At 44.7% G+C, this 19320-nt stretch overlaps 1 protein-coding gene across 5 annotated transcripts in view; it reads left to right on the top strand.

Annotated features, from left to right (window-relative positions):
* Nucleotides 1–19320, top strand: part of TRMT44 (tRNA methyltransferase 44 homolog) — a 105081-nt gene that overhangs the window by 9314 nt on the left and 76447 nt on the right. For 3 of the 5 annotated variants that reach the window (XM_029591782.1, XM_029591800.1, XM_029591790.1), the window contains exon 2: nt 4206–4323. In XM_029591782.1, the coding sequence (XP_029447642.1) occupies nt 4206–4323 (118 nt within the window). Of the gene's footprint in view, nt 1–4205; nt 4334–7429; nt 7646–19320 lie in introns of those variants that run through there. The other 2 variants (XM_029591818.1, XM_029591810.1) reach the window with 2 other exon arrangements.

The following is a 19320-nucleotide window of genomic DNA, read 5'->3' on the forward strand; positions in this document are numbered from 1 at the left end:
GGAGCAGGCGGATCGCTTGGAGGGAGCGATTGTGTATGGGGTGGACACCCTTTACGATCTGCGAGTGCAAGCCAAGGCAGTGGTCTTCGCGGTCTCGGCCAAGCGCATCCTCTGGCTGAGAAATTGGTCTGCGGATGCCTCTTCCAAAGTGCAGTTGGGAACTCCTTCCCTTCAAGGGCCAGTTGCTTTTTGGTGAGGACCTAGAGCAACTATCAAATCTCTGGGAGAAGATAAGGTTCATAAGTTGCCTGAGGACCGCCCGAAACAGTCTAAGCCCTTCTTACCCTCTCGCACTCGATTCAGGGGGCAACGTCGTTTCAACACCAGAGCACGGCATTCTTTCCCGAGGGGTAATGCTTCCCGATCTCAATCCTGGTCTCATTCCTTTCGGGGATGCCGAACTTACAGAGATAGTAGCCAGCAAAACTCGGCCACCAAGTCCGCCTCCCAATGAAATGGAGCCGGCTCATTCCTCCGTTCGAAATTTAGGTGGACAACTGTCCCAGTTTCTCGAAGAATAGGCCACCATAACGACAGATCAGTTGGTCCTAGAGGTAATAGAAAAAGGCTATGTATTAGAATTTGCTCGAGACCTACCGCATCTTCATCTAATATCCCCCTGTGGAAGCTGAAAGAAGCTTGCGGTTGAACAGACCCTGAGCAGGTTGCTGGACCTGGGTGCCATAGCCCCAGTCCCAGTGGATGAACAAGGGTCTGGCCAATATTCCATCTACTGTGTCGTTCCCAAAAAGGAGGGCTCCTTTCATCCAATTTTGGATCTCAAACGCGTGAAACGGGCTCTCAAGGTTCACTATTTTCGGATGGAAACCTTGAGGGCAGTGATAGCGGCGGTTCGCTCCGGAGAATTCCTGGCGTCACTAGATCTGACGGAGGCCTACTTACACATCCCGATTCACTGCGATCACCAACGGTATCTTCGGTTCAAGATACTGGGCCCACATTTTCAGTTTCGAGTTCTCCCCTTCGGTCTCATCACGGCGCTGCACACTTTCACCAAGGTGTAATTATGATGGTGGCGGCCTCCCTGCATCGAGACGGAGTCCTAGGCCACCCTTATCTACCAAACCGGAGTCTCTTTGCAAGCTGGCGGTCCGCAAGGTCCTGTCTTGTCTGACCTCTCTGGGGTGGGTCATCAACTTTCCCAAGAGCAAACTTCAACCATCCCAGACTTTGGAATTTCTGGGGGTGTGATTCGACACTCGAGTTGGCAACATATTTCTTCCGGAGGACCAATCGCTCAAACTCAGGAGCCAAGTGCGCAATTTTCTCTCACTTGCCCTGCCAACGGCCTGGGACTATCTTCAAGTTCAGGGATCCATGGCTTCCACTATCGACCTGGTCCCTGGGGCTTTTGCGCATATGCATCCATTACAGAAAGCCTTGCTATCCTGCTGGAAACCAGTATCGGAACAGTTCCGGACGCCCCTTCCACTCTCCGAGTCTACCGTCGCCGAACTGCAGTGGTGGCTATCGCCTGTCCATCTTCGGAAGGGAGTGTCCCTTCAGATGCCGCAGTGGATAGTGGTAACAACTGCCACCAGCCTCTCCAGCTGGGGAGCTGTGTGCCAAACCCAGTCTATGCAGGGGTATTGGTCTCCGGTCCAATCTCGCTGGCACATCAATCTATTGGAAGCTCGAGTGGTTTGCCTGGCTTTCAAGGATTTCCTTCCCTTACTCCATCACAAGGTGGTGCGGGTCCTATCGGACAACTCCACCACGGTAGCTTACTTCAATCGACAGGGTGGCACCTTGTCGCTTGGAAGCCAGCAAGCTCTTCACATGGGCGGAGCGTCACCTAGAGCGATTAGCAGGGAAGGAGAACGTTCAGGCGGATTTCCTCAATTGCCAGCGGCTAGACCCCGGTGAGTGGGAGTTGTAAGACACAGCAATGAACCTGATTATCCGCAGGTGGGGTCCCCCTCACTTGGATCTGATGGTCACCATGAGCAATGCGAAAGCTCCTCTGCTCTTCAGCTGCAGACGGGAACATTGAGTGGAAGGGATAGATGACTTGGTCCTTCCCTGGTCCCACGATGTTCTACTGTACGTGTTCCCTCCTTGGCCGTTAGTGGGCAAAGTGCTCCAAAGAATCGAGCTTCATCGCGGTCCCAGAGTGGCCATGCAGACCGTGGTTTGTGGACCTTGTGAATCTCGCCAATCTCGCCATGGACTGCCCTCTCCGCCTCGGTCATCTTCCCCATCTTCTTTGACAGGGTTCCGTATTTTTCGATCAGGCGGATCGCTTCTGTCTAGTGGCCTAGCTTTTGAACGGTGGAGATTGAGAAAGAAGGGATATAAGAAAGAGGTTATATCCACTCTGTTGCGGGCCAGGAAGCAGACTACCTCGCTTGCTTATGTCCGAGTATGGAAGGTTTTCGAAAGTGCACGTGCTGCCTCTGGTGTATCGGCTCATAAGGCTCTGGTTTCCCAGGTCCTTTCCTTTCTCCAGAACGGTCTCTCCAAGGGCTTGTCTTTCAGTTCCTTGCGAGTGCAAGTCTCCACTCTCAGCTCTCTCTTAGGTACCATTGACGATTACTCAGTGGCGGCTCATCCAGATGTCATCCGTTTTCTCAAGGGAGCCAAGCACTTGAATCCTCTGGTTCGGGTTACTTTTCTGTAGTGGAGTCTTAACTTGGTTCTCCGGGTTCTCTGTGAAGCTCCTTTTGAACCTTTTAAGGCGGGCTACACTTAAGGATTTGACTCTCAAAACAGTCTTTTTGGTGTCCATTTGTTCAGCCAGAAGAGTCTCAGAGCTCCAAGCGTTGTCGTGCAGGGAACCTTTTCTACGTTTTTCTGATTCAGGGATATCCCTTAAGACTTACCAAAGGTCTTATCTTCCTTTCATGTCAATCAATCCGTGGAACTTCCGGCTTTTTCTTCGTCAGAAGTAACAAATACATCTGGAGGTGATCTGCGATGCCTCGATGTAAAACGGGTCTTGCTGCGTTACCTCCAGGTTACAAATGAGTTCCAGGTCTCTGACCACTTGTTTGTTCTGTGGAGTGGTCCAAATAAAGGTAACAAGGCTTCCAAGGCCACTATTGCGCATTGGCTAAAGGAGGCCATTGCGTCGGCTTAACATCTGTAAGGGTCGGCCAGTGCCGGAAGGTTTAAAAGCTCATTCCTTATGGTCTCGGGCTACTTCTTGGGCAGAGAGTCAATCGGTCTCTCCGCAGGAAATATGTAGGGCTGTGACTTGGAAGTCCCTGCATACTTTTGCTCGTCATTACCGCCTTGATGTGCAGGCTCCAGTTTTTGGCTCCTTCGGGTGGCGGGACTATCTCAGTCGTCCCCCCCCCCCCCCCCCCCTGTTTAGGGAAGCTTTGGTAATTTTTTGACTATTCGTACTCAAGGCACCGGAAGCATCTTACATATGAAAATACAATATTTTAAGTAAGAGCGTTCTTGTTCATTCAGAATTCTTTCAGTTGTTCACTTGTTAAATTTACCAGTTTATTTCCTTGCTGCTTGCTTGATCCTTGGGAAGTCGTATCTGCTTTGAAAGTACTTTATATTGAAGGGGTGTAGGGTAGGTTCCGTCCTGATGTAGGATACCCTCACAGTTTTGGTCTGTCTCCATCTGCTGGACAGGAGGCTAAACCCACGTTCTGGACTGATCCGTGGTACTACAGGAATGAAAATTAGCAGGTAAGAACCAATTTTCCTATCATCCAGAATCTAATAAAGGACCCAGAGCAAAATTAATATAGAAAAACATATCTTCAGTTTATAAAAGCAATGTTACTTTGTAATTTTGCCAATATGAAGTAGTGAGCAAAATTAGAAATTAAAAGTGGAAATTGCATTTAGCGTTCCAAATTGTGAATTTTTCTTTTTACTGCTTTACTTATAGTGGAGGTTGAATGTCTCAGTAATGCTTCTCTGTACAGTATATCAGAACTCTACCACACGGTAGAAAATTAGGGCTGTCAATCCTTGCTGCACCAATCATTTCTAGTCATGAATGAGCTGCTTTTTGAATTTGAATACAGCCTGATTATCTGAGAAGAAAATATTTTGGGGGTATATTATAGAAATAATACTGTATCTGTATACTTGGTGCAGCAGTTTCTTAGTTTAAAAACAAAAATCTTGATGTGGATAAACTGAACCCATCATAAGCTAATAAACAGCTTATTGAAATGCTTCCACTTTTAACAAGTTGTCTGTTTCAACTTTTTTAGATGTTGAGAAGGGAGCAGTGACATTCATACCTTTGGAAGAAGATGAAAGAGGACTTTTTCGGGTCAAAAAGAGCAACATTTATCAAATTCAACTTGCACATGTCAAAGATGATGAATGGTGAGACTGGGTAAATATTTCATGCTAAATTATAATGTGTGATGTTTTTACTGTTTTTTTTTAACACCAAAAAAACCTAAGAAAACAATTTTATTTTTTCTGGTATTTTATTTTTGTATGTTATCTTATGATCTGAGAAAAATATTGTTTTGTTTTTTTTCCATTGGGTTGATTGGTTTGCCACCTCATTCTTCTAACATGACCGTAGGTAACATTAATAGGATGAGCTGGGATTTAAAGGGATCATTACAGCAATGTAATTAGCTTATGTTTTAAAAGTTTGTGCTGGATTTCAGTGCAGCTTTAATGCACAAGCTAACTTTTTTTTTTTTTTTTTTTTTTTTTTAACTCCCAATGCAGTAAGCTAATGCAGTGGAAGTTAAAATGTGCAGAAACCAGAAAGTGTACACACAGAAAAGGATTAGTGCACAAAGTATTTTTGTGCATATCAGTCATATTTCATGCTCCATAAAACTTGCTTTTTTTGTACAAAACATTTCAGTGCATAAAATACTGACTACGGGTCCCAGCCCCAGAACTCTGGCTTCTGCCCATAGCCTAACACAGTGGTTTTCAACCTTTTTTCTGTCAGGATATATCTGACACATATGATGCTCACATGCATGACACACTGAACATTTGACCACCCATAGCTAAATGCAAACATGTACTCTGCATCCACAAGAATCCCTTCCCTGCCCCACCAGAATGAGGACCTTGACCCATACTATTCACCATACAAAACAATTGTCTAGCGTTATCTCAGTAACAGCAACACAAACTCCCTCTGCTATCAGGCGCATACCATAGAAGCACTAAAGGACTCAAACAGTAGTGTCCTTACCTATGAAAAGGCAGCAGTACACCAGAAGTGGATTTCCTATTGTGAAAACACAGCAGATGCAACTAATACAAATCCCTACATGCTAGTAAAATACTTCATATCAATTACACACAAAGAACGACCTTCACCAAATACAGAATAAAAGACTACAGATTGCAAGTGTGGAGATAAAAACTGGAATGGAAATAACAAGGAGCCACTCTTTTTTTTTTTTTTTTTTTTTTCATTTCCTTCTACACTAAACAAAGTACAAAAACAGAAGAAATGAATGTTCCCAAAACTGACATAACTCTTTTGTGCCCTGTCACTCCTGCTGCATGCCATCATCCCTCTCTTCTCCCAGCTACCACCCTTTCAATCATCCTCTCACATGCTCGTATCCCTGCATTCACTTCCCTGTACTCCATCTTTTCCCTGCTTAAGTCTACCTGTTCCCTTTTCTCCTCTCACCCCTTCCTGTTCAGCATTCCTCTGCCCCCCCCACCCTTCTCTCCTCTACTGCTCCCTGCCCAGTAGCCTGGACCGACTCTTGATTCCCTTTTTCCTCCACATCTCCATGCCTAGTAGCACCCACACCTCATCACTCTTCCACACCCTCTGCCTAAATGCACCTATACCTCGTCTCTTTTGCCCAACCCTTCCCTTGCAACACTTACAGCTCCTTTCTTCTCCACTCCTCCATGCACAGCAGCCTTCCCAGACCCCTTCTTTCCCCCACTCATTCAACAAACTCCTGATATCTTTTCTTCCCCACCTCTCCCTGCCTAGCAGCACCCACACACCCCCTTTCTCCTCTACTCTTCCTTCTATAATGGCACCCACATCTTCTCCCCCACCCCTTCCTATCTAGAATCCACATTTCTCCATCCTTCTGGCTCCCAGCCAGTAGAAAAGCCTCCAGTCCAAAATCTGTCTCCTTCCTTACCAACAACAGATGAGGGCAAGAAACACTGGGGAAAGGAGGTGGAGGTAGTGGCAGCAGAAGTCAGTGTTTAGAGCACACACCTCTCTCTCTTTTGTGCCTGCTGTCACTTTCAGGCCCTGTGGGATGAAGAAAGTATCAGCAGCATCACTGCCAGGCTCATTAGGGGAAAATAAAGTTGGTGTCCTGTCGGGCCCAGAAGAGCAGGGGTTGGTGATATCTTGCTCTGATTTGGGTGAAGGAGAAGGAAACAGTCTTCTAATGGGCCAGGAAGAGAAGGAAGCAAGAACAGCCTCCTTTCAGGCCAGATAAAGGAGAAGTCATCCAACTCCCACCTAGGCTGATGAGAGAGCAGCTACTGGCAGGGCCCATGTCACACCTCCTGGAGCCTTGTGACACACTAGTGTGTCTCAACACACCTGTTGAGATCCATAGTCTTGCAATCTTTAGTCTTTTAGCACTAGAAACTTTATTCCACTTTGTTGTAGACTGTAAAGAAACTTAACACTGGCAGCTAAAAGAGAAAAGTCATTTATTGAGATATCCCAGGAGAGTGCAGTTACCAGCAAGGTCAATTCAGAAGCAGTCTCAGAAAAAGTTATTGGTACAATAAGTTAAATAGATCACCCCCTCTTATTTGCACACCAGTGAGTTAGTTACTTAGTTAACATAACATTTTCCTAATTGGTTGGCATTATAATTTTATCTCATATGCTAATAAGATTTAATTCTTGTAAGTCAGTTTTCTCAGTGGAGAAAAGTAAACAGTGGAGTGCCTCGGGGATCTGTACTGGGACCGGTGTTTTTAAATATATTTATAAATGATCTGGAAAGGAACAAAGAGTGAGGGGATTAGATTTGCAGCTGACAAATTATTCAGAGCTGTTAAATCACAAGCAGATTGTGATAAATTGCAGGAGGACCTTGCAAGACATGAAGACTGGGTATCCAAATGGCAGATAAAATTTAGTGTATATATTCCTGCAGGGACACCAGCCTGCCAGTATTCTCTGTCTCCAGCAGATGGTGAGCATGCTTCTCCCTATCGGGATTACTTCAGATTTTGGAAGGAGAATTTTAAAATTGAATAAGGAAAGACATACTGACCAATCAGAGCACATTCAGAGTGTTGTTTCTAGATAAGTATAGTCCATTTGATTTGAGAATGTATTAGACCAATCAGCTAATGGGTCTGGGGTGTTGGCTGGCTGCATTCCAGCACATAGGCAGGGTCCTCTGTATTCTTAATCTAAACTAGTATTCAGGTATACAGCAGAAAGAGGTGCTTTAGACAGTCGGTGCACAATACCACTCACATACATCTCTTATGGTGATACCAGATGGTCCCTCCTCCAGTTGAGAATTCCTGAGCTGATTTCCATGGTCCCTCAGATGTGTGCCTTGGTCCGGTAGCTGAGTTTCCCGGCGTGTGCTTCGCTGATTGTACAGCTGAAAGACAACGGATGCAGGTGGCTGAGCGTGGCAATGATGGCACATGCCCTCTCCCCCCACAGCAGGAGCCCATGTTCGTACTCAGCTGGTAAAGCTGAGCTTGGGTAAGTTTAAAAGAAAAAAACAAACAAAGACAGACTGTAGAGGACTTTGTAGGACTGTCTCCATGCTCAGCGCACCGTTCTGATGTTTGTTTCCGCTGCCTTGGGGGCTAGGGGAACGGGGCAGCCTGGCGGGTTGAGCGACCCCAGTGAGCTAGGCTCCGCAGTTAAGCATTTTGCCTGTGCACTGCATGGTAGGCCACGGCAGCATTTTCGAGTGTTTCTGTGCGTGCTTCACTGCCCTCTACAGGACGTCATTGTGTGCAGTGTGCTCAGTTTTTGGTGCGCCTTTTACGTGATGACTTTTTAAGTGCCCAGGCTTTGGCACACGGTTTGTACGTGTGCTTTTGGGGCGCTTAATTTTTGTGCGCATAAATTCTGTGTGTTAAATTTTTTCAGCACGAGCTGGCTGGATGCACATTCTCCGGTCCTGTGCAATAATGGTGCCATTGAGCAAGAAACCTAAGTACCTTTCTCTCTCTGTCTGTCATATTTGGGCATCTCAGCCTGACAGGTCTTCTATCATATGTCAGCACTGTTTAGAGGCTCAGTGAGAGTTGTCTTCCACTGATTTCACTAAACCTAGATCCTCCTAGCCTGATGATGATCTGGTTAAGGATCTGTCTGCAGATACGCTGATCTTGGAACTTCCTTGATTGGTTCCTCCGCAGCGGATGGCAGTTCAGTGGGCCCTGCTCCAGTTGCTTCTGGGTTTGGCCTGGATTTGGCTGCCTTTACTTGGGTGGAGGTTTTGCAATCCTTTGTTCAGGCGCAGTCCTCTGCTTCACCCACTCCTGTCAGGTCGGACTCTCAGCAGGTGGCCCTTCCCTCTTCCAGTCCTATGTTTTAAGCACCAGAATATGCCTCTGTTCTCTGCGGGTAATCCCAATAGGAACCCGGATGGCATTGATGAGGCAGATCCTGATTCCCTGGAAGATGGGGAAGTTCCTTCAGAACTAGAACCATGTCTGACCATGTTGCAGTTCTTTCATAGAGATGTTCTGTCGGCCCTGATTTCTCAGACCTTAAAGATGCTGGGTCTTCCTGGTGCAAATTCCATGTCTGGACTGAAGAAGAATCTCATTTTGGTTTCCTTGCATAAAGCTTCTTGTTTTTTCCCTGTTATGGATGCCATTCAGGAATTGATTGATCTTGAATGGGGCGCCCCAGAGGCAACTTTCAAAGGGGGGGGTTGGACATTGGAAGGTCTGTACTCCCTGGATCCAGTGGTGAGGGAGCGTTTGCGTTTTCCCAAAGTGAATGCGCTGGTCTGTGCCATCTCTAAGTGGACAACTATCCCCGTGGAGGGAGGTGTGGCCCTGAAGGATGTGCATGATAGGAGGATTGAGGCTATCTATCCTTAAAGCCTTTGAAGCAGTGTCAATGACTTTGCAGATAGCTTCTTGTTGTGCCCTAGTGGCAAGATCTTGTCTGCTGCTCTCAGAAAGCTGATGATTCTGGAGTGAATTCCAGAGCGGTTATGGAACCTGCTGCCGCCTCCTTAGCTGATGTGGGCTGTGATTTGGTCCATACCTCTGCAGAAAGAGTGGCTTCGGTGGTAGGTTGCAAAATTGGTCAGCTGACGCAGCCTCCAAAGCTAATCTTACCAGAATGCCTTTTAATGGCTCACTCTTGTTTGAGAGCAAGTTGGGATAAATCTCCGGTCCCTCGGTTGCCAGATGATAATAAGCAGTTGCAGTGCCCCTCTGGTATGAGAGGTAGTCTCCAGGGTTCCAATTGCTTTCGTCCCTACAGAGGATCGACCTTTCAGAGGACTCAACCTTTCGGTAGGTTTCAGTCCTTTCGTCCCCAACAGCCCCCCGAAGAGGAGCAGGCTTAGGTGGTGGATCCTCCCAAGCTTCCCAATGAAGTTTTGTCGACCCACCTTCAGGAACAAGAGAGAGAGGGGGACACCTCTTTCTTTTATCAGAGGTGGGTCGAGATCACATTGGATCAGTCTGTCCTGGAGGTGATACAAGAAGGATATGTGCTGGAATTTTGTACTATTCCTCAAGACGTGTTCTTGGTGTCTCCTTACCACTCCCTGCAGAAGAAGCAGGAAGTGGAATCTATGCTTTTGAGGTTCCTCAGGCTGAGGGTTGTAGTTCTAGTGCCTACATCTCAAGAAAGTATGGGGCCTTTGCCTTGCTCCTTTGGAGGCTTTGAGGTATGAAAATACACCTGTAAAAGGTATAAGAACTTTGCAGTGCATCTTTACAACCTCAGACCAGGACTAAAATTTCTAGCACTAAGAAAACATGAGTTTCCTAGCACCTAGACAGATGGGTTTGGGATCAGTAGGTTATGCACCTCTACCAGCAGATGGGTTTGGGATCAGTAGGTTATGCACCTCTACCAGCAGATGGAGATGGAGTAAACTTATGTCACAGTATATATATTCCTGCAGTGATGATAGCCTTCCAGTATTCTCTGTTTCCACAAGATGGTTGACGTGCATTTCCCTATAGGGGATTGCTTTTAGATTTTGGAAGGAGAAATAAAAGGAAAATTAATTTGCCCTGCTCTCCTGTGGTGATACCAAATGGTCCCTTCCTTAGGTGATTTCCCTGGTCCCTCAGATGAGTGCCATGGTTTCGGCTGGCCTGGACTTAGCTGAATGGACAGTTGAAAGGCAATGGGTACAGGAAGCCAAGTGCGGCAGTGACGGCATTTGCGCTCTTCCCCTGCAGCTGGAGACCGTCTCTGTACTCAACTGGGAAAGACTGGCAAGATTAAAAAAAAAAAAAATACAGAGACGCCTAAATAGGGTTTTTGTGTAGGGCTTCCTCCTTACCCGGTCTCCGTGCGCCGTTCTGACGTTCATCTCAATCTGAGGGAGGTTTAAGGGATGTGAGCAGCCTGGTGGTTTGAGCAGCCTCTATCAGCTAGACTCCGCTCTGAGGCTTTTCTCCTGTGCGCCACATGTTAGGCTGCACTGGTGTTTTGTGCACTTTGCCTGTGTGCTCACCTGCCCTCTTGAGGTGCATCGGTTGAGGCAGTACATCTGGGTTGTGCATCCAGTTTTTGGACACTTAAATGGGTGTCGGTTTGGGCATCCAATTTAAGCAGCATTTGAACTAGACACGCACTTAAACCATGCGCTTATCTTGGGCACGTTGATTATGTGTTTATCTTTGGGATGCCTAATCTTGTGACGCCTAAAATGTTGGATGCATAATTAAAAAAAAAAAAAAAGAAGAAAGAATGGCACCTATAGCTTAGAAATCAAATGTCTTTCTCTATGGCCCTGCCTGTCATATTCGGGCATCTTAGCCTGGCGTGATTTCTAACTTCTGCCTGTGCTGTTTGGAGGCTCAGGGAGATTTATCTTCCTCTGATTTTCTAAGCCTGATTCTTCCCAACCTGATGAGGGCCTAGGTCAAGACATGTCAGGAGGAACGCTTGATCTTGGAACTCCCTTAACTGTTTTGTCAGAGGTGGAAAGTAGCTCACTGGGCGCAGCGCAGGTGCCTCCTGGTTTGGATCTTTCTGCCTTTCCTTGGGTAGAATTTTTTCAGGGGTTGCAATCCTTTCTTTAGGCACAATCCTCAGCCCAGTCCAATCTTGCCAGGGCAGAGCTGCAGCCTCTTACTGCTGTTTAAGCAAATGAATACACCTAGATCAGCTGTAGGACTTCCCAATAAGGACCGGGATGCCATGGATGGCGAGGCTGATCTTGATTCCCTGGAGAATGAGGAAATTCCTCCAGGGCTGGAACCATATGGTTCTTTTATAGAGATGAGCTACTGGCTCTGATTACCCAGACTTTGAAAATGCTGAGAGTGCCTGGAACGGATTCCAGTTCTGAGCCGAAGAAAAATCCCATTTTGGTTTCCTTGTGTAAAGCCTCTTGCTTTTTCCCTGTTATGCAGGCTATTCAAGAATTGATTGATCTTGAGTGGGTGCTCCAGAGGCTGATTTCAAGGGGGGCCAAGTTTTAGAAGGTCTATACCCCTTGGAGTAAGTGGTGAGAAAGCATTTCCATTTTCTGAAAGTGGACACACTTGTTTGTGCAGTCTCCAAATGGGCGACTATCCCCTTAGAGGGAGGAGCGGCCTTGAAAGATTTTATTTTTGTATTTATTTAACATATTTATATACCGTTTTACCAATGAGACATTGACCAAAGCGGTTTACAACAATGTGATTATAACAAATCAACACAAAATAACTTCTAAAGTCTAAAAATATAAGTTTAAAAGAATAAAGAAATAAAATAAAAATAAACTAAGTTTGAATAAAAATACAAATTTAAAATCATGATCAATAACTTAAAAATAAGTGAGTCAAAGATTACAAGAATTGGCCATTACTTTTAAAAACTCAAAAGTGGGAAAAAATAATTAAAGTAACAAAGAAACTTTCTCTCCTCAAACATGTTTCCACAGATTAATTTTTAATAACTTTAACTGAATTAACTAGTTGATTCTGAATTCCCAAACGCTTCAGAAAACAGATGGGTTTTTAACGCTTTCTTAAATTCCTTCCTGCAAGAGATTTGTTGTAGGGGATCTGGCAAAGCATTCCACATGATAGGAGGATTGAGACCATCCTTAAACAAGCATTTGAAGCAGTGGCAATGACATTGCAGATAGCTCTTGTTTACTTCTCTTTCAGGTTGTCAATGACTCTGGAGTGAATTCCAAGGCAATTATGGAGCCCGCAGCTACCTTTTTGGCAGATGTGGGCTGCGATTTGGTGCGCACTTCGCCAGAGGGGTAGCTTCAGTAATAGTGGCCTGGTGTCTGTTATGGCTGAGAAATTGGTTGGTCGATGCGACCTATAAGGCTAACTTTACGAAATTGCCCTTTGAAGGCTTGTTCTTATTTGGAAGTAAGTTGGAGAAACTGGCCAGTAAGTGGGGTGAATCCCCGGTTCCTTGGTTGCCAGAGGATAAGAAGCCGACACCGCGCTTCTTTTCCATGAGATGTCATGCTTGGGGATCCAAGCATTTTCAACCCTACTGAGGAGTGACCTTTCAGAGGACTCATCCTTTCAGTAAGTCTCAGCCCTTTCATCCCAGGCTGCCCAGACAGGGCGCAGGCTTGGGGAGTGGCACCTCTGAGCTTCCCAATGAAGATTTGGGAACAAGAGATAGGAGGATGCCTTTCTCTCTTTTTATCAGAGGTGGGTAGAGATCACATCGGATCAGTGGGTCCTGGAAGCAATACGAGAAGGATATGCGCTGGACTTTAACCGTATTCCTCGGGACCTGTTAATGGTGTCTCCCTGCCACTCCATGCAGAAGAAGCAGGCAATGGAGTCTATTCTGTCAAGGCTCCTCAGTCTGAGGGCTGTGATTCTAGAACCCACGTTTCAAGAAAATATGGGGCGATATTCCATTTATTTTGTTGTGCCCAAGAAGGAGGGCTCCTTTCGTCCCATCCTGGATCTCAAAGGGGTCAACCATCATTTACAGGTGACTCATTTTCGCATGGAAACTTTGCACTTGGTGATACTGGCTGTGCAGTTGGGGGGGATATTTGACCACCTTAGATCTGTCCAAGGCATACCTCCATATTTCCATCTAATTGGAGCACCAACGTTTTCTGCGTTTTGAGGTGTTGGGGTGCTATTATCAGTTTTGAGCATTGCCTTTGATCAGGCCACTGCACCCAAATCATTTTCCAATGTTTTGGTGGTGATGGCTGTAGAATTGGGAGAGGATGGGATTCTAGTTCATCCATATTTGGATGACTGGCTGATTCTGGCCAAGTCTCTGGAAGAGAGCCGACTGGTGACCCTCAAGGTGCTCTCCTTATTGCAAGAGTTCATTTGGGTGGTGAACCTAGTCAAGAGTAGTCTTCAGCCATCTCGGTCATTGGAGTATCTGGATATTTGGTTTGACATGAGGCAGGGAAACATTTTCTTGCCAGAAGCTCGTATCAGAAGTTGATGACACAAGTACGTCTCTTGGTGAACTCCCAGCAGTGTTGACCTAACTACAGGTACTCAGTTTGGCTGCAACCCTGGAAGTGGTGCCATGGGTGACGGCGCGCATATGTCCTCTTCACTGCTTCCTGATGTTTCATTGGAACCCACAGTCTCAGGTCTACTCTATTTGGCTCTACTTGCTAGTGGAAGTCTGCTCTCACCTCCAGTGGTGGTTAGAAGCAGATCATCTGAGAACGGTGATATCAGGGAAACTCCCTGACTGGTTGGTACTCACGTCAGATGAGAACCTCCAGGGTTGGGGAACCCACTGTCAGGAACTATCAGCACAAGGGTGCTGGAATTCAAAGGAGTCTCTCTGGAACATCAATTGGCTGATGCCCAGGCAGTCCGGTTGGCGCGCTTGCAGTTCAGTGACAGGCTGCAGGGTTGAGCAGACTGAGTAATGTTGGACAATGCCACAACGGTGGCTTACATCAATTGGTAGGGAGGAACCAAGAACCAGCAAGTGACACAGGAAATACACTTCTGCCCATTCCATAAGGTGGTCTATCTTCAGGAGATCTCTGTCTCACACATTGCTGGAAAAGACAATGTAAGAGCAGACTTTCTTAGCAGGGACAGTCTGGACCCAAGAGAATGGGTATTGTCGGATGAGGCATTTCAGCTAATAGTGGATCACTGGGGCCTTCCATTCCTAGACCTGCTGGTGACTTCTCGCAGTGCTGATTTTCCTCGATTCTTCAGTCGCAGGAGAGATCCAAAGTCCTTGGGTATCGATGCTCTCATGCAGGTCTGGCCGGAGGACAAGCTGCTGTATGCCTTTCCTCCATGGCCCATGTTGGGCAGAATAGTTTACAGGATCGAAGATACAGGGGGATGGTACTTTTGGTGGCACCGGATTAGCCCAGAAGACTATGGTATGCAGATCTGCAAAGACTCCTCTTAGACTTACCCCCTTCAACTTCCAACACACAGGAATCTGTTGCAGCAGGGACCTGTCCTTCACGTAGATCCGTTTTGTCTTATGGCGTGGCCCTTGAGAGGGCTTGCTTGTTGAAGCGTGGATATTCTACCGTGATGATTGCCAGCTTGCTATGAGCACGAAAATTCTCCACTTCCTTAGCCTATGTATGGGTTTGGCAAGTATTTGAGGCTTGGTGTGAAGATTGAGAAGTGTTTCCTCATTCAGTTAGCATCCCACTCATTTTGGAATTTTTGTAGGATGGGTTGAATAAAGGATTGACCCTTAATTCCTTGAAGGTACAGGTAGCAGATCTTGCCTGTTTCAGGGGTGAGGTGAATGGTGAATCCATGTTGTCTCATCCTGATGTGGCCCGTTTCTTGAGGGAAGTGAAACATCTTTGTCCTCCTTTGAGATAACTGGTACTCTTGTGGAGTCTTAATTTGGTTTTGGACTTTTTGGTGGGTTCTACGTTTTGACTGATGCACTCCCTTTCCTTGTGCTTACTGACCTTGAAAATGGTGTTTCTGTTGGTGTTATGTTCTGCACGTTGAATTTCTGAGTTGCAGCCTTGCCTTGGGAACCGTTCCTTTGGGTGACTCCAGGAGCAATTCAACTGCATACCGTTCTTCTTTCTCGCTTAAAGTGGTTTCAGATTTTCAGTTGCATCAAACCATTTTCTTGCATTTTCTTGCAGTTAAGGAAAGGGATGCAGAGGATTATCGCCTGTTGCATCCCTTGGATGTCAAGACATGTCCTGAGGTATCTAGAGTATCTTTCCAAAATATGGATCGCCTATTTGTCCTTCATGGTGGAAGTAAACAGGGTGAGCCGGCTTCGTGGGCTACAATAGCTTTCTGGATTAAGGAGGTAGTCGTGGCTGCTGAAAAGCCATTGCCTACTCAGGTAAGGGCTCATTCCACCAGGGCTCAGGCAGTGTCAAGGGCAGTGGTTAGGTTATTCTCTCCCATTGACATTTGCCGAGCTGTGACGTGGTCCTCCTTACACATCTTTTCCAGGTATTATCGTCTGGATGTGCAGACCCGGGAGGACGCAGCCTTTGCATGTGTGATTTTTGACTGGACCACAGGCAGCCTCTTGCCCTAGTCGGGCATAGCTTGAGTACATCCCACTGGTCCTGAACCCATCTGTGTAGGTGCTCGGAAATGAGAAATTACTACTGTTAAGTATTACTCCAGCCCCTAGACTATTGTTAATGTATTTGAGCTCAATGATTCATGTTGGCTAAGTATTGAAATGGTTATCTGTTTTTGCTAGTCTGTCCACAGTTGCATTTGAAGAGAATATTGGCAGGCTGATGTCACTGTAGGAGTATATATACTGTGATGCCAGTGTTCTCCATCTTCTGATAGAGGTGCATAAGCCACCAGTCCTGAACACATTTTTCTAGATTATAGAAAAGGAAATTATCAGTAAGTAACAATTTCTCATTAAGCCAGCGCACCTCTCTGTTAAGGGGTGATAACTAATGCCTTCATTTGCATGGGATTTCCATGCAAGCATTCTAAACAGTGCATACAGCTCTACGCACCCATTTTTTATTTGTAAAACTCCTTACTACGTTGGGAGGGAGAGTAAAATTGTGCCCAGCTGTGTGTCTCATTACATTGGGCCCAATAAAAGCAGGGTGCAACATCTGTGTTCTGAAGGCCCTCTGAAGATAAGCAGCTAGCTCAATTACCATAATTCCCACTGCGGAGATTGCTTAGTAAAGGGTCTGTTCAAATTTTCCTGTTCTCTATGTAGAAAAGAGGACATTTAACAAGATTGCAAAAGAGCTGTGATTCAACATGTTGCTTGTGTATATAGCAAAAGTGTTTGTTAGTTGTTGGGCAAGAGTTTCTCAGCTATATGATAAAACTTCCAGAGGGATAGCTGTGTTAGTATGTAGTGGTAAAAATATCACAGAGGCTGGTGGCACCTTTTATAGATAGATTTATTAAGGCTTAAGCTTTCAAAGACAAGTCTCTTTCATCTATTGAAGTGGGCTCTTGTCATCGAAAGCTTACGCCTCTAAATCTTTTACACTCTGGTGACATCTCAGCTATCTGGTATTTTATAAGTGTAGTCTTGTACATCTTTTGGGGTGAAATCTTTTACATTGGATAAGACATGTCTTTAGTGCTTGCCTTGCTTGAGTGATGCACACTATATGTATCCACATTCATTTTATTGTGTGCCCCAAATGCATAACTCTTCATTCTTTTTTTAGTATTGAAACTCGAGCATTCTGACACTCCTTGAACTTTCCTAAATTACGTCTCATATCTTGTAAGGGGTGTCCACTCTGTTGCAGATCTTTGTCATACGCAAGCCTCAGAACCAATCCCTGAGGCACTCCACTAATCGCCTTTCTCTTCTCTAAGTGAATTCTTGTCATCACTCCCCTTTATGTCTGTCGCTCGGTCCATTTCTAAGCTAGTCCACTGCCTTAGGATCCACACAGACTGCTCAGTTTTGGTTAATAACCCGTATGGGACAATATCAAAGGCTTTGCTGTAATCCAAGAATACCATATGTAGTGCCCATCCTCAGCTAATTTTCTGGTCAGATGAAAATAAATGGATTAGATTTTTCTGACACAATCTCCATCTGGTAAAACCATGCTGTCTTGGATCTCACAGCCTGCCAGATTGAAGATGCTTCACTATCCTTTATTCCAGAAGAGTTTCCGCTTAAGTTTTCCACCACTGAAATTAGACTGTCTGTAATTTTCAGCTTCCTCCTATTGCCCCTTTTATAAAAAGGGAAACATCTGCCCTTCTCCAGTCTCTAGAGATTTATTGAACTACTCCTTCAACAGACCTGCCAGAACGTTTCTGCTCTTCCTTTAATATCCTAGGATTTTTTTCCATCCGTCCTCATGGTTTTCCTAGTTCCACACGACCTCCATAAATGATGTGGCATCTCTATCAATACCATGACTAACCGTGCCGACAAACAATGGTGGTCCTCAGATCCCTTCTTCAGTGGATAGCATTTTTGCTTTTTCCTTGTCCCCTTCTACACATTTCTCTTTTCAGTATTACAATCCCACCTCTGCCTTTGTTTAAACAGAATGTCCTTTAATAAGATGTTCATCACTACCATTTACAAAGTCATCCATCATCACGCTCCGCTCAACTTACAAATCCCTTTCAAAAAACATACCTCCTCCAGACCCATCAGAGAGTCTTATAAAGAATCCCTTCATGTTCCACACGCCAAAACCTTTCAACACAAATCCCTCAAAGACAGAGCGTTCTCAACAGCAGGACCACTTTTATGGAACTCCATCCCATCCGACCTGCGAAAGGAACCGTGCCTACCAACCTTCAGGAAAAGGCTGAAAACATGGCTTTTTAAGAGAGCCTTTCCAGACCTCAACTGATCCTTAACGTACCGGCCATTTACTATAAGACATCACCAATACACTGTTAACAATCTCCTTCACTGCATTAATACTATAACATTGTAAATAATTTGCTCTCCGTTAAACTCCTTCTTCTACTTTCTCTTCTGCTCCCAGTTTTGCACTTCCCTGTTTTATTGTAACTGCAATTTTCTAACCATGCACTTGTTATAGTTTTTTGTATTTATTTGTATTTTTCACACCCTGTTAAATGTAAACCGGCATGATGTGATACCTATCATGAATGCCGGTATAATAAAAAACACTAAATAAAATAAATTTCAACTGAATTCTGAAGAGCACATTTGTTTGTTTCTTTAATATGACAGTTTGATGCTTTAAAATGGAGCTTTATATTGTTGTAAAGCTCTTGCTCTCAGCTGTGTGATTCTGTGTAGCACATGCTTATTTGAAACAAATTATTTTCATTCAAATCCATTAAGAACCTCAAACATATCCGGCATGCTATTCATTTTAAATTATTTTGTTATTTTGTATGCATAAATATTTTGTGTGTAAAATCATATTTACATGCATACAATTGATTTGTATGTATGCTGAAACAATCTTACATGCATAACAAAACAAATTAAAAATGCAACAACAAAAATAAAAGAAAACCAAAAGGGATGTTTTTTTTTTCTTTTGCACACTCTCTTTTAAATGTATGAATGTTCTTCACTGAGATGGCAAAGTGACTCATTGATCTGTGAAAGAGGCCTTTAGAGGGTGCAACTTTTGCTAGTGACATAAGCAGAATTTTTAAAATGTGTTTTCTGTGATTCATATAATTTGTGTAAAAGGTGATAAAACTACTTCCATTTTAAAATTCTCCAATTGGACTTTAGCATTATATGATGATTTTAACTACATTTTTCTCAGTTTGAAAAATGGATTTTACATAAGTGTATGACAAGGGAAATTCAAAGATTCATCGGTGTCTTTTTGTCAGAACAGAGAAAAAGAGTGAATAAAATTTGGTGTTAATAGTAGAGCAGCTGGGAAAAATTGGAATGTGAAAATAATTGCATGAGAAGTATCAGCAGTCTGAGCCCAGAGGTGAGGGATATAGTGCTGCCTCCTTGCTTCTAACACAGTGCTTTCCAGAATGAAATGGAGGAACTGAGAGCATATCAAGGTTTCTTTTCACTGACTCTGCACTTCCTTTTCTGTACTGAAACAGCACAGAAACTTGCCAGCGTTTATCTGAATCATTTCTAATGCTGACCTTGTGGTAACATGGCTTTGCCTTAGCTTTCTTGTCTCTATTTGTTTAAAGTAGGAGTGCAAGGCAGAGGCAAATTTTGTCAAGGGCTGGGAGTAAAAGTTGGGCTCTGGAGAGAAAAAAAAAGTCTACAAATGCACGAAAAATGAAATCAAAAGAAAAATATATCCCATTTGGAAGGGGAAC

The sequence above is a fragment of the Rhinatrema bivittatum genome, chromosome 1 (assembly GCF_901001135.1).
Source record: "Rhinatrema bivittatum chromosome 1, aRhiBiv1.1, whole genome shotgun sequence".
NCBI lineage: Eukaryota > Metazoa > Chordata > Amphibia > Gymnophiona > Rhinatrematidae > Rhinatrema > Rhinatrema bivittatum.